Below are 13,047 nucleotides of genomic sequence, written 5' to 3'. Positions count from 1 at the left end.
TGAAATTCTTATGAAAACAAATTTTGGGATATCTTTTAAGCCCGAGAGACATCCTCGAGGAGGAAAGCGCATTATAACACATTAAGAAAGGTTTTCAGAGGGGAGAACGTGACAAAAACGTGAAGATTAACATCAAGACGCAAGGATTCAATTCAAGATTTAAATTGGTGATGTTTTTTCTTTATTATTCAGTTTGTTTTCTTCTTTCCACCATGCTAGGCTAGATTTGCTTGTGCTAAGAGAAGATGAATCATGTGATATGACTTTTGAATCTTTAGTTTTACATTCTTCATATTAAAACACATTTTTGGAATTTGAATGGTTTATATAAATTTATTTTCTCCATGAATATTATGAACGGTAATTATGTGAATATGTGGCTTATTTTATGCGTTCAAAAGAAGAAAAACAGGCTCGACATGGTATAAAACGTCGTAGGGTTCGAAGGAAATAGAAATATACCGCTATGTTCCATGTGAATCTTTAAGTGTTCATAAAAATTCATCCATTCTTGTATGTTTGCATCCATCATAGAGATATAGTTGGATCATATATGAGAATAGGTTTAACGTACTCGAGAAAGATTGTTAAATATAATAGGAACATTGATTCTTCAATATTCAATAGTGTTGTCAAAGTGTAAAACTAAGATTAAAAAAGATTATTATATGTGAATTCGTGGTCCTAGTAAATTTGTTATTCATCGGAACACATCAATTTGCATCAATTATAATTTGCATTTAGTTTAGTTAACTCATTCTTAGTTGCATACGTAATTTATTTTACTTATAATTTTGTCACAAAAATACGTAGTATTACTTTTGTTTCGGTTAAGGTCAAGGTAATAAGAATTGAACTAAATCAATTTTCGTGGGACGACTCTTAAACTTACATCCACTCCATTACTTGTTACAAACAGTACAATTGCGTAATTCGAAATATGTTTTTGTAAACACCTGCCAGTTTCTGATGATGATTTAACTTGGTGTGTTTTCAATGTTCTTAGCTCAAAATTTTGGGAATGATGACTCACTATCGAATCTGCCTTATTTTTTTTGAATTACATGATCACTTGGTTGGTTACGTACACTATCTCTGATGGTCGCTACAAAAAAGGAAAAGAACAAGGCTAAATCCATCCCTCACAAGAAAGTCATTCGATGGTTGCTACAATACAGGCAAGAACAAGGCAAAATCTACCTCTCACACGAAGAATCCTTCCAAAACATTTTCAGTTGCCTTCAATTTTGTGATCAGCCTAGTCATACTACCAAGAATTGTGACAAACTTACGTTACGCCTTGAAGCAAATTGTGCTACTTCCACGTCCAAAAATAGAAAATGGCTTCTAGATTCCACTGCCTCTCACAATATCATCTCTGATTTGACAAATTTTTCTATTCACTAGGAGTATGATTGTCAAGATTAAGTTGTTCTAGGGGAAGGTACCTATTTACAAGTCACTTACATTGGCTCCACTTCGTCTCCCTACTCATGATAATAATATTACCGTTAAGTATCACCCTTTCATTTTCTTTGTGAAGAATCGGATGATGGGAGCAGTGCTCATGCGCAGTAGTGTGAATATGGAGTCTATTCGGTGGCACTATGACCTCCCTCTAGCTAAGCTCATGCAATAAGACTTACTGGAACCTGAGTCTTTTTTCACAATGGCACCATGGGGCATCCTATCCCTAAATTTTGTCATTGTTACTTTGCAGTTATTCTTTGCTAGTTTTCTTGTGAAAGTCCTATTTTTCTTGTATTTTGTGTCAATGTAATAAATCTTATAAATTGCCATTTACTTGCACCTTTCTTACAAGCCATGCTTCGTTAGAGTTTGTGCATGCCGATGTTTGGGGTCCTTCTCCCGTTTCCTTTATTGATGACTTTTCGCTACTATGTCTTATTTTATGATCATTTCACTAAATATTGTCACCTCTTATTCCATGAAGAACAAATCTAATGTAGCCCTATTTTTATTCAATTAACTATCATGCTTGAAAATCAATTTGCTTGCGAAATAAAAATTTTGTATACTGATAATGGTGCTGGATTTATCAAATTACCTCTCTTTCTCTAGCACAACATGGTATTAATCACTTTACAACATCTCTTCATACTCCCCAGCAAAATGGTACTATTGAGAGTTGTCATCGACATACAGTCGAAATTGGTATGACGCTTCTACATCATGCATCCATTCCCTCTCCTTTCGGGACATGTGCCTTAGCCACGATTGTTTACCTCATAAATTGCCTTTCTACCCTCCTACTCACACGTAAGAGTCCTTTTGAGGCCTTATTGTTTGAATGCCCGACTACCAAAAGTTACATACATTTGGATGTCGATGTTAACGTGGCTAGATCCTTACCAAACACAAACTTCAACCTAAGTCAAACCCATGTGTCTTTCTTGGGTACTACTTGACTCAAAATGCAAGTTTTTAGTTCAAAAATGGGACGGTTATACCTCTCTTGTTAGGCAAAGAGGGAAGATTTCGTGAGACTTTGTTGGGGAAACAGGTAGTGTAACGCCCCAATTTTCTATAAACTTTGAAACGTTACGAAAAACTCATTTTTCTTTATTTTAAGTGTGGAACTAAAAAAATAAGATTTTTTATTAAACAAATAACTGCAACATTTATAAATCTAAATTTAAAATATGAAAATTTTATCTAAACATAATATAAACTCCTAATTAATTCAAATAACACGTTTGGAATAAAATTAAACTAATTGGTAAATTTAAAAACGACAAACTTATTTTTTTTTCTTTTCATTTGATCCACTTGGCACCCGCATCACTGCCCTTCCACAATTCCAATCGATCCGAACTAACCTGCAAAAATTTGTAAGAGTGAGTATTCGAAAATACCCAGTAAGATACGTGCAGTTTTCATATACATATATATAGCAATAAAAATTACAATTCACACCATCTGATCTTATGGAGTATATTGGTGACCAAGCGATACACCCATCTTAGGTCCTCTTATAATCTCGTAGGATTACATATCTCTAAAAATAAAATAAAAAATGAATGTCTACTGACAATCCATGTATTTTTTTATTGAATATAAACGCAAAAGGAAACAAAAACACTTACACTTAAAGTATCTTACCTCGTTAGAAAAATTTGAAACACGTTCAAAATCTTTTTTCCGCTTTGAAAAATACGTGATTAAAATATTCGATGCATGCAAACCTTTATTTCCAATGCTACTCTCTCTCTCTTCCTTCCTTTCTCTCTCTCTTTCTTTCTTCTCTCTCTCTCTCTCTCTCTCTCTCTCTCCCTCCCGTATGTATTGTATTTATTTTTGGTAGTCAATGATGAGGCTTTTGGCATTGTATTTATAGTTGAAAAAGACAATAGAATTTGAGTGAAATTGGGATAAAAAAGACGTGTACCACCAAATTGGATAAAGCTAAATTTTTTGATAAGGCAAATCATGATGTGATTCGTGTACTTGATCGTGATTAAAATATATATAATTAATACTTATCAAATCAAAAGTAGAATCATAGTCAACCATTACAATTACAACTACACGGTAGAATTCCTATATATCTACATGTGAAACTAGTGGCTCCAACTACACCAAATCCTAAACCAATTTAAAATAACATCTATTCTTAGAACTATGATATCTTTGGCCTAACTTATCCAAATTAACTTTTTCTCAAGCCTAAAATTCATGATTTAATATGATTTATCCAACAAGCCCAATATTGATATATTAAATCTTGATTTGTGAAAATTTAATTATTAGACCCAAATAAAATAGGAATTTATATAATATACAAAATAGATAAATTTTTGGATTGCTACAAGTTGATTATTCAGGTAAATTTTGAACAAAGGTATTTTCCTTTCCAAGCTTCATTGACCAGTGCTACAATGGCTTTGTCCACATCTTTTAATTTATCTTGTCATCTGTAATGTCCTTTGTTAATGTGATCAATTAGAGACCCCCGTAACCACTAACCATCGATATCACATCTAAATTAAGTATAAAAGTAGCGCTCCTTGCCCAACAGATTGGCGCAATGGGAAATACTCAACACATTAATTTCGTACATCTTGTACAATGCGAAGTCGACTAGAGGTGGCTTGCTTTTAATCAAATAGTATTGATATACATATATATATATATATATATACGTATATATACATATATATATATATATATACATATATATATATATATACGTATACATACATACGTATACGTATACATATCTACGTACATACGTATACATATGTATATATATGTGTGTATACATATGTACGTACATACGTATATATATATATATGTGTGTGTGTGTGTATATATATATATATGTGTGTGTGTATATATATATATATATATGTGTGTGTGTATATATGTATGTATATATATATATATGTATGTATGTATACATATATGTATGTATACATATGTACATATATGTATTGTATACATATGTACATATATGTATGTATACATATGTACATATATACATATGTATACATATGTACATATATACATATATATATATGTATATATACGTACTTGGGTCGATAACCCTGTCGCTCGAGCGCCAGGCGGACAACAAGTCTATAGAAAATATGTAGATGTCGCTCGAGTGGCCAGCTAACGGTAGGCTAGCAAAAATGCCCCATTGATCCAGGGCCTAGGTGAATCACCTCTCCCCATCCAAAATTTGCTTCATATACAGGCAGAGATGTCCAACTTGTGACTTCCATACTAGGGTTTCCATAGAAAGCTCCCAATGCACACCCTGCCGTGTGAAAATTACGGTGTACCGAAACATCTGGTAGAGCCTTAATAAGTCCAAGATATGATCTTATGTATTCATCCGTTACTTGATCAATTGCTTCGCGTATTTTACTTGAAGCATAACTTAAAGGGTTAGAGAGTAATTCACCAGCTGTGGTTATTGCTGCTTCTCGTAAAATGGAGTTCCCAAAAAAACCTTGTGGTATTGGTGGCTGAATTCGATTTCTGAAGTTGACTGCTATGTGTAATTGAGTTAGTTGCTCGTCTACATGCCTCCGTGCCTTGGATGCACATCTCCACACATGTCCAGCGACAGCTTCATACCTGTACGTAGGACATGGCCACAAACTATAAGCCCCTAGTTTGAAAACCACTATATGGTTCAAATGGAGTTTTGAATAGTGATTTCTTGAAGCATATGTGGTTAAAATTTCGGAAAAATTTTTGGATTTACGTGTAGAATATTTTATTGTTTGAATGTATAGTTGAAAATAAGTATGTAAAAAAAAGGATTTTGAAATAATGGTTGTTAAACACTGGCTAAGTATGTAGTAAAAGCCAAGAGACTTAACGCCTGTTTCGCATGACTTTTAAAAAGTCAAAAAGAGCTTTTGAAACACAAAAGTTGCTTTTGGACCTCGTTAACTAATTTTGTTAAAAAAAATTTCGTAGGTAAACAAGTTTTTAGAAGAAGTTGATTCAATGTGACTTCCTCTAAATGCACTTCTAAGATGAAAAGTACTTTTAAATATTAGTTTTAAAACAAAAATTATGGTAGCTTCCTCCAAAAGCTATTTTACAAGAAATAAAAGCAAAAACTTTGCCAAATCAGCCCTTAGGCTATGTTTGAGCTTATTTTATGGAATTAGATTTAATAATTATAATTTTTTTTCAGAATGAAATGTTCTAGATTTACATACAAAAGTATTTTATTGGGAGAATGTTGATTAAAAATGAGTTTGAAGAAAAATTATTTTTTGAAAATGGGGCTCAGCTTAAAATCTTGATGTGTAGGGTTAGATAAGAAGTAACTGCTCCCTTCCCTTCTCATTGGATGCAATAATATATACTGTACGAAAGTGATGAGTTCGATTTTGATACCTGCTATATGGACGAAAGGTATTTTTGTATAGTTTATCCTTGTTTGCTTTGTCCTTCAATTTATCAATTTGTTCTTTGCTTAGCTTTAGCATGGCAATTGTTGTTGGCTTCTTCCTCTCCTCTGTATTGTCAGGCTGGCCTATTATTAGTGGCAGTGGTGTCAACGCTGTATGCTCAAACTTCGGAGGTTCTTCAATTTGCAAAATTTTCCGATCGAGTACTGGGAGGATACCAGTCTTCACCCCGCGTGCAATTTTGGCCCATTCATTGATAAAATGGAAAGCAGACGTTCCATCTGCTAAAACGTGAGAAATGCCCAAGCCAAGAGAAAGTCCACCACATCTGAATTTAGTAAGCTGCGCCAAAACCAATGGTTGCTCGCATATTGGAGTATTACTATAATCCATTTTCGGAATAAGCTCTCGCATTTTTGCATTTGGAAGAAAATTCTGTTTTGCAAAATCTTCTACCGTGGATTCTGTCTCAGCTTCGACGAGAGTAGCTCCCTTGGCATCGCAATGAAGTTCCAGGCGGCCTCCCCCAAGTCCACTCTCATGGAGGCGCCCGGCTAGTGGGTAGAAGATTACAAGCGCTCTGCTCAACGAGTCTTTTAGAATTTGGATTGCATCTGAATAGTGAAAATCTGTATTTGGACCATAAAAGTGGACAGTGGGTGCATGAGTAACGGCGTTAATTTGGTCAAGTTCTGATAGATACATGATCTCATTTGGAGTTGGCTCAGCAGGTTGTACTGTATGAATTGTCTTCACTGTCACCATTTTCGTCTGGAAACGGAGGAAGAAAGGGGGAGAGAATAGGAAAATACTTTTTGCTTTTCTCACCGTCTGCGTGAATGGACTATTTAAACTGAGATTGAAGTTGTGGATTCAATTCAGTGGGGAACACAGGGGGTGGCATGGGTAGTCACTTGATCCCCAACTTTTGCTTTTGTCTCAATTTTCGTTGTCATTACGGAATACCAAACGATGTCGACATATTACATTCTTAATATTATTTCGACGTGCTCCTAGCCTAGTTTTCTACGTCTTCAATGGCGCGTGAAACGATCAACTGTAGCTAATGTTATGACTTATCAAAATAGGTTATTCCAAATTAGTATTTTGAGAATTTCAATAAAATACTAACTTTAAAAATTCTCCAACGATCATCTCTTTCAAAATTCACAAATCGCCTATGTCATCTCGAAACTCTTTTCGAGAACTGGATCATAGACATGTTGAACGATCCAAATAAATACAAAAAATAGTTAAAAGTACGTCAAATGTGCGTCTTCCTCGTCTTTTCTTTAAAATATTTATTAACATTTATTATTTTTGCACAACAAATTTCTCAATATAATTTACATCAATCTATTAGAAAATATTACAAAGGGCATGACATTATAAATTTTCAAAACTTTACATCTGAAAAAGTCATACTCCAAGTAAATTTTCAAATGTAAAATTCGGTGTAAATTTACATGGAAATGATTTTTTTGGATGTAAATTTTTTAATGTAAAATTTCTCATAATTTTTGGCAAGTTTGGTCTTGCCCCCTTGACTTAAAATGTTTGCGTCTACCACAGATTCAATTTATTGACTTGTCGGGGTTTGTTATCCTAGAATTGTCTCCTTCCCTTCCATGCTTTATTATTTGCAAATAGCCTTATTACTACTTGCGAAGTAAAAAGTCCATGTCTTGTTTAACTAAAAAAGTTTATAAAAGTTAAGTCAATAATGCTTTAAAAAGGAGAAAAAGGAAAAAGACGAAAGCAGAAAAAGTTTATAGACTTGAAACTTCATCTTTATAAGAAAGAATTAATGTTGTAAGTAATGTATTAATATCATAATAACTAGAGTGGTAGAGATATATTAGTCATTCACTAATAAACATATAATTTATAATGTCCTTGAATTGCCCCTCGAGGCATAACCCAATGGTGTAAAAGATAGAAGTGAAGTAATCTCAGTTTTGCTGGCAGCTGCATTGTAAGAGTTTCAATTCCTGAGATATAAAATTTGATTCTTTGTGGGCACCAGTGTACGAGCAAGCTCGTATTGCCTGACCTGCTGGAGCACATTCCTCAATTTACTTCCCTCACGATGTTCTAGGGACGAGGTGGTGATGGCCGTCAAGGTTGGGGTTCAACCTTTATAATGCCCTTGAATTATCTATTATAAAATGTCGGTCTCGTTAAATCTTATTTGATAAAAATTCAATGCACAAAAATATCAAATGAAGGAAAGAGAGTATAAATAATTATAATAAAATTTGATTAATAAAATTTTATCTTGTTAAAATCTTGTCAATAAAACTCAATGTGAGAAAACTAGATTTAAAAAAAAATAAAAAGAAAAAAAACAGTACAATTGCTCTCCATTGTTTCAATAAATAAAAATTCTTGTATCAAATCATTCATGTCTTGTACGTTAATACCTCCAACATCATAATTCTTGTGAAGTATGTTTCGTATTATCTTGGTAGTGTTCAAGCAATATCATTTTCACGCGAGTTATTATTAACATTTGATAATTATAGTAATATGATGATTTGAATAACATCACTTATTATTCTCTTCAAAAATCTGAAACATATAAGAGTATTATTTTGAGGGTAAATATCTTGTAGGTTGTGGGTATTTATTACACAAAGAATATACATTGTTAAAATCTTATAAGAAAAAACTTGTGAGAAAAATCCTAATGAATGAAAAAAGTACATTATTTTTTCAGTAAGTTACAAAAGTTGCCTCATTAAAAATCTTGCTAGAAAAACTCAATGATATAAAACTTTGGTTAATGAAAAAAGATTGTAACATGTATTTATTCCCATCACAATACTATTACTTGAATTATACGCTTCGAAAATATTGAATCCTTCAAGGGCAATATTGATAGTCATGCCATATGAGTTGGCTATAACCACATTTCAAATTTCATACATTGTTAGGCTAATGAGATCGAGATTTGTGTTGCATCCACCAAAGGATAATTTATATATTTATATAAGTTTTTGCAAAATTCATTATGTTAAAAGTCATGGTTCAGCATGATATTTTTTTTCCATGGTTGAGCACTTATATATATATGGTTGAGCATTTTTTTTTTTTAAAAAAAATTTTTGACAGCGAAAAACATTTCTTATTTTAAAAAGCATCTTTTACAGTAACTTATTTATTTAGGATCAATGAAAAAAATTATCTCTTAAAACATACATATTTTTTAATATCGATTTTTTTTTAATTTTAAATTATTAAGTTACAATTTTACCCTTACCTTACTTGGTTAAACTTATTAGATTTTTTAATTTTCAAGGTCAATTAATAGTTTTTGGAGTTAAACTAACGGAGACCATCATTCTGAACTTGAACTGCGAATTTTGTAAAGGTTTGGTACTTATAGTAGTACAAATGAAAGGTTTGGTTTAATAAACGAAAAAATTGGTACCTTGATTGCAATTTTTCCAAAAAAATATTATATCTTTTTAATATCGATTTTTTTTAAAAAAAATTTAGCCCGTCAACTTAAATTCCTAAATTCGCCGGCAACTTGGAGATTACATAAATTAATGGTCCGTGTAATGAAAAATAATCTTTCTGAAAACATACATAAATGTTATTTAATGACTTTTATTTTATCTATGAACTTTTCAGTATTGACCATCTTAAATTCAACCCCGTCAATATAATTTTCTGAATCAGCCCCCCGACTTGGAGATTATATCAAATTAATGGTTCGTACCTTGTCTTCTCCATGGATTTTTTTCTAAAATATCCCATACTTCTCTTGTGAGTTTGCTTGAGATTTTCTAGAGGACATTGTTCGTGAAACAATCATTTGAATTCTACTAAGTGTGCTGCATCTTTTGCTTCAAGCTTTTCTTTTTCTTCATCGTTAGCTTTGTCCCCATCTTTTAATTCATCTTGTTAGATGTAACGTCCTTTGTCACCATGATTCATTAGAGACCCCGTAACCACTAACCACCGCTATCACGTCTGAATTAAATATGAGAGTCTCGTTCCCTGCCCAACAGATTGGCACAGTGGGAAATACTCTGCGATTTTATACGTCTTGTATAATGGGAAGTCGACTGGAGGTGCCTTGCTTTTAATCAAACAGTGTGAGAGCAGTGGGTCTACTTCCCCACTCTAAATTTGAAATACAAGATTTTGCAATGGATTTTTCAAAATTTTACAGATGATTTAAAATAATAATAATAATAACCCTTGTAGTTTTTAATTTTGCCCCCACAATTAAAATTTTGTGAAATTTGCCTCCCAAGCTGGGCCTCTGATTCCACATAGCTATATTTAGAATTTAATGAACTAGTAATGGATAATATTCAATCCTTCTGCTCCAACAAGGAAGATTATTATGGAAACCTACAAATGTAAATGGAAAAATGAAGATAAATAACTACTTGCAAATTAAAATCAAGCTGGCAGACTAGGTTTATTTTGAGCTTGTGGAGAACATAAAGAAATTGCGGATATTTCTTCATAAAACAACTTCTTGAATGTGTCAATATACTCCTGTTGCAAGCACAATGCAAGAGTAAATGATCCACCTCCATCTCGATCTAGAATAATGAAGGATTTCCCATCAAAACCCATTGATCCAGGGCCCAAGTGGATCACCTCTCCCCAACCAAAATTAGCTTCATATACAGGCATAGATGTCCAACTTGTGACTTCCATATTTGGATTTCCATAGAAAGCTCCCATTGCACACCCTGCTGTGTGAAAATTACGGTGCACGGAAACATCTGGTAGAGCCTTAATAAGTCCAAGATATGATCTTACGTATTCATCTGTTACTTGATCAACAGTTTCGCGTATTTTACTTGAAGCATAACTTAAAGGGTTAGAGAGTAATTCCCCAACTGTGGTTATTGCTGCTTCACGTAAATTGGCATTCCCGAAGAAGCCTTGTGGTATTGGTGGCTGAATTCGATTTCTGAAGCTGACTGCTACGTGCAATCGAGTTAGTTGCTCGTCTACGAGCCTTCGTGCCTTGGAGGCACATCTCCACACATGTCCAGCGACAGCCTCATACCTGTATGTAGGACGTAGCCAGAAACTATAAGCCCCTATTTGACAACCATTAGTAAGTAAAGTGGAGTTTTGAATAGTGATTTTTTTCAAGAATATATGGTTAAAAAATTGGGAAAAAAATTTGGGTTTACATACAAAATATTTTATTGTGTGAATATGTGGTTGAAAATGAGTATGTAGAAATAAAGATTTTGAGATAATGACTGTCAAACACTAGCTAAGTATATAATAAAAGCCAAGAGATTTAAGCTATGTTTGAGCTTATTTTCAGGGAAAAATAGATTTCGTAATAATAATTTTTTAAAGAATGAAAAGTTCTAGGGTTTTTTCAATTGGTTACTTTGTTTAACTTCGTTTCTACATTGTTAAACTTAACTTTTTGTTATTCACATTCAAAACAAACTTTACTATATCCCCTAAACAGCCAGAAGCTATAAGCCCATGTTTGACAACCATTATTTGGGTAAAGTTAAGTTTTAAATAGTGATTTTTTAAGAATATGTGATTAAAAAAATTGAAAAAATATTTGGATTTACGTGCATAAATTTGACACTCCATTCGATCTATATAAACATATACATCTAAAATCGTTAGCCCAGCCAAGATAGGAAGTGCCTTCTTCGCAGCAACTGAGGCACCCATACGTCATGACAATTATGGAAATGAACCTCTAAGAAATTTATGGTAAAGAATAGAATAAGAAATTAAAGTATGTTGAAGTTGCTTTTCTTGTTTGGAATTTCCCATTGATATATTTTGATAAGAATGAAAATTAATTGTCACTTGATAATTACACGAATTGATAATGATGCAGACTATTCAACAGGATAAAATATTTCATGGGTGTCATCAAAGATCCCAGTAGTTTCTGTGCACTAAAAATATTACCAAAAAAAAAAAAAAAAAGGGATCAGATACACGAACATTGAAATTATTTTATTTTATTTTATTTATATTTAGCCGAAGTAGTTAAGAGTACAAAGCATCATTTCTCTTCAATATCTGAACTAAGTGTAACCAAATCTACTGAAAAAACCTCACATCTAACTCGTAGGAATCATCCTTTTTTTTTTTTAATTGTAAAGACTTTTTCCCTAGATCAATCTTAGCTGGTGATTGGACAATATAAGCTCGAACGAATACTATTAGGATAGAAGCTAAACGGCATACAAAGGCACAAACTGTGGCCAACAAGCACAATTGCAGGAGGAGAATCTCCATACATCATTGCACACAGTCTGAGAGAAAAGTTGAACATATTAATTTAAAGTCATGTATCAATTAATTATTTGATAGTCAGCGAGTAGGATAGTCAATTTTAGACAGTATATCTCAACTCATGTTTGAGCTTATTAGAAGAATGTGTGATCAAAAATGAGTTTAAAGAAAAGTGAACAGGCTCAAACAGGTAGGGTTAAATTAGAAGTAACTGCCCCCTTCCGTTCTCATTTGATGCAAAAATATATACTGGACAAAAGTGATGAGTTCAATTTTGATACCTGCTATATGGACGAGAGGAATTGTTGTATAGTTTACCCTCGTTTGCTTTGTCCTTCAATTTATCAATTTGTTCTTTGCTTAGCTTTAGCATGGCAATTGCTGTTGGCTTCTTCCGCTCCTCCGTATTGTCCGACTGGCCTATTAGGAGTGGCGGTGGTGTCAAAACCGTATGCTCAAACTTCGGAGGTTCTTCAATTTGCAAAATTTTCCGATCGAGTACTGGGAGGATACCGGTCTTCTCCCCGCGTGAAATTTTGGCCCATTCATTGATAAAATGGAAAGCAGACGGGCCATCTACTAAAACGTGAGAAATGCCCAAGCCAAGAGAAAGTCCACCACAACTGAATTTAGTAAGCTGCGCCAAAACCAACGGTTGCTCGGATATTGGAGTATTACTATAATCCATTTTCGGAATAAGCTCTCTCATTTTTTCATTCGGAAGAAAATCCTGTTTTGCAAAATCTTCTACCGTGAATTCTGTCTCAGCTTCGACGAGAATAGCTCCCTTGGCATCGCAATGAAGTTCAAGGCGGCCTCCCCCAAATTCAATCTCATGGAGACGCCCGGCTAATGGGTAGAAGATTACAAGCGCTTTGCTCAACGAGTCTTT

The 13,047-nt window shown here is 33.4% G+C and overlaps 2 protein-coding genes across 2 annotated transcripts in view; both read right to left on the bottom strand.

Annotated features, from left to right (window-relative positions):
* Nucleotides 1-4,646: 4,646 nt before the first annotated feature.
* LOC111404591 (spermidine hydroxycinnamoyl transferase-like) lies at nt 4,647-6,733 on the bottom strand. Its single transcript, XM_023033378.1, has 2 exons — nt 5,884-6,733; nt 4,647-5,106 (listed from the first exon to the last, which is right to left on the bottom strand). Exons 1-2 carry the CDS (start codon nt 6,660-6,662, stop codon nt 4,647-4,649), a joined length of 1,239 nt encoding a protein of 412 aa, XP_022889146.1. The 5' UTR covers nt 6,663-6,733.
* A 3,444-nt stretch (nt 6,734-10,177) lies between these two features.
* The window catches only part of LOC111404589 (spermidine hydroxycinnamoyl transferase-like), a 55,427-nt gene continuing 52,557 nt past the window's right edge, over nt 10,178-13,047 (bottom strand). The window contains exons 5-6 of the mRNA XM_023033377.1: nt 12,437-13,047; nt 10,178-10,938 (exon numbers count right to left, since the gene is read on the bottom strand). The exon at nt 12,437-13,047 is cut by the window's right edge and continues 1 nt beyond it. Coding sequence (XP_022889145.1) covers nt 10,317-10,938; nt 12,437-13,047 — 1,233 coding nt within the window. The 3' untranslated portion in view covers nt 10,178-10,316. The remainder of the gene's footprint in view (nt 10,939-12,436) is intronic.

Source organism: Olea europaea, chromosome 11 (assembly GCF_002742605.1).
Source record: "Olea europaea var. sylvestris chromosome 11, O_europaea_v1, whole genome shotgun sequence".
NCBI lineage: Eukaryota > Viridiplantae > Streptophyta > Magnoliopsida > Lamiales > Oleaceae > Olea > Olea europaea.
Note: the sequence above shows the minus strand (reverse complement) of the source record. Positions and strands in the feature narration are given on the sequence as shown.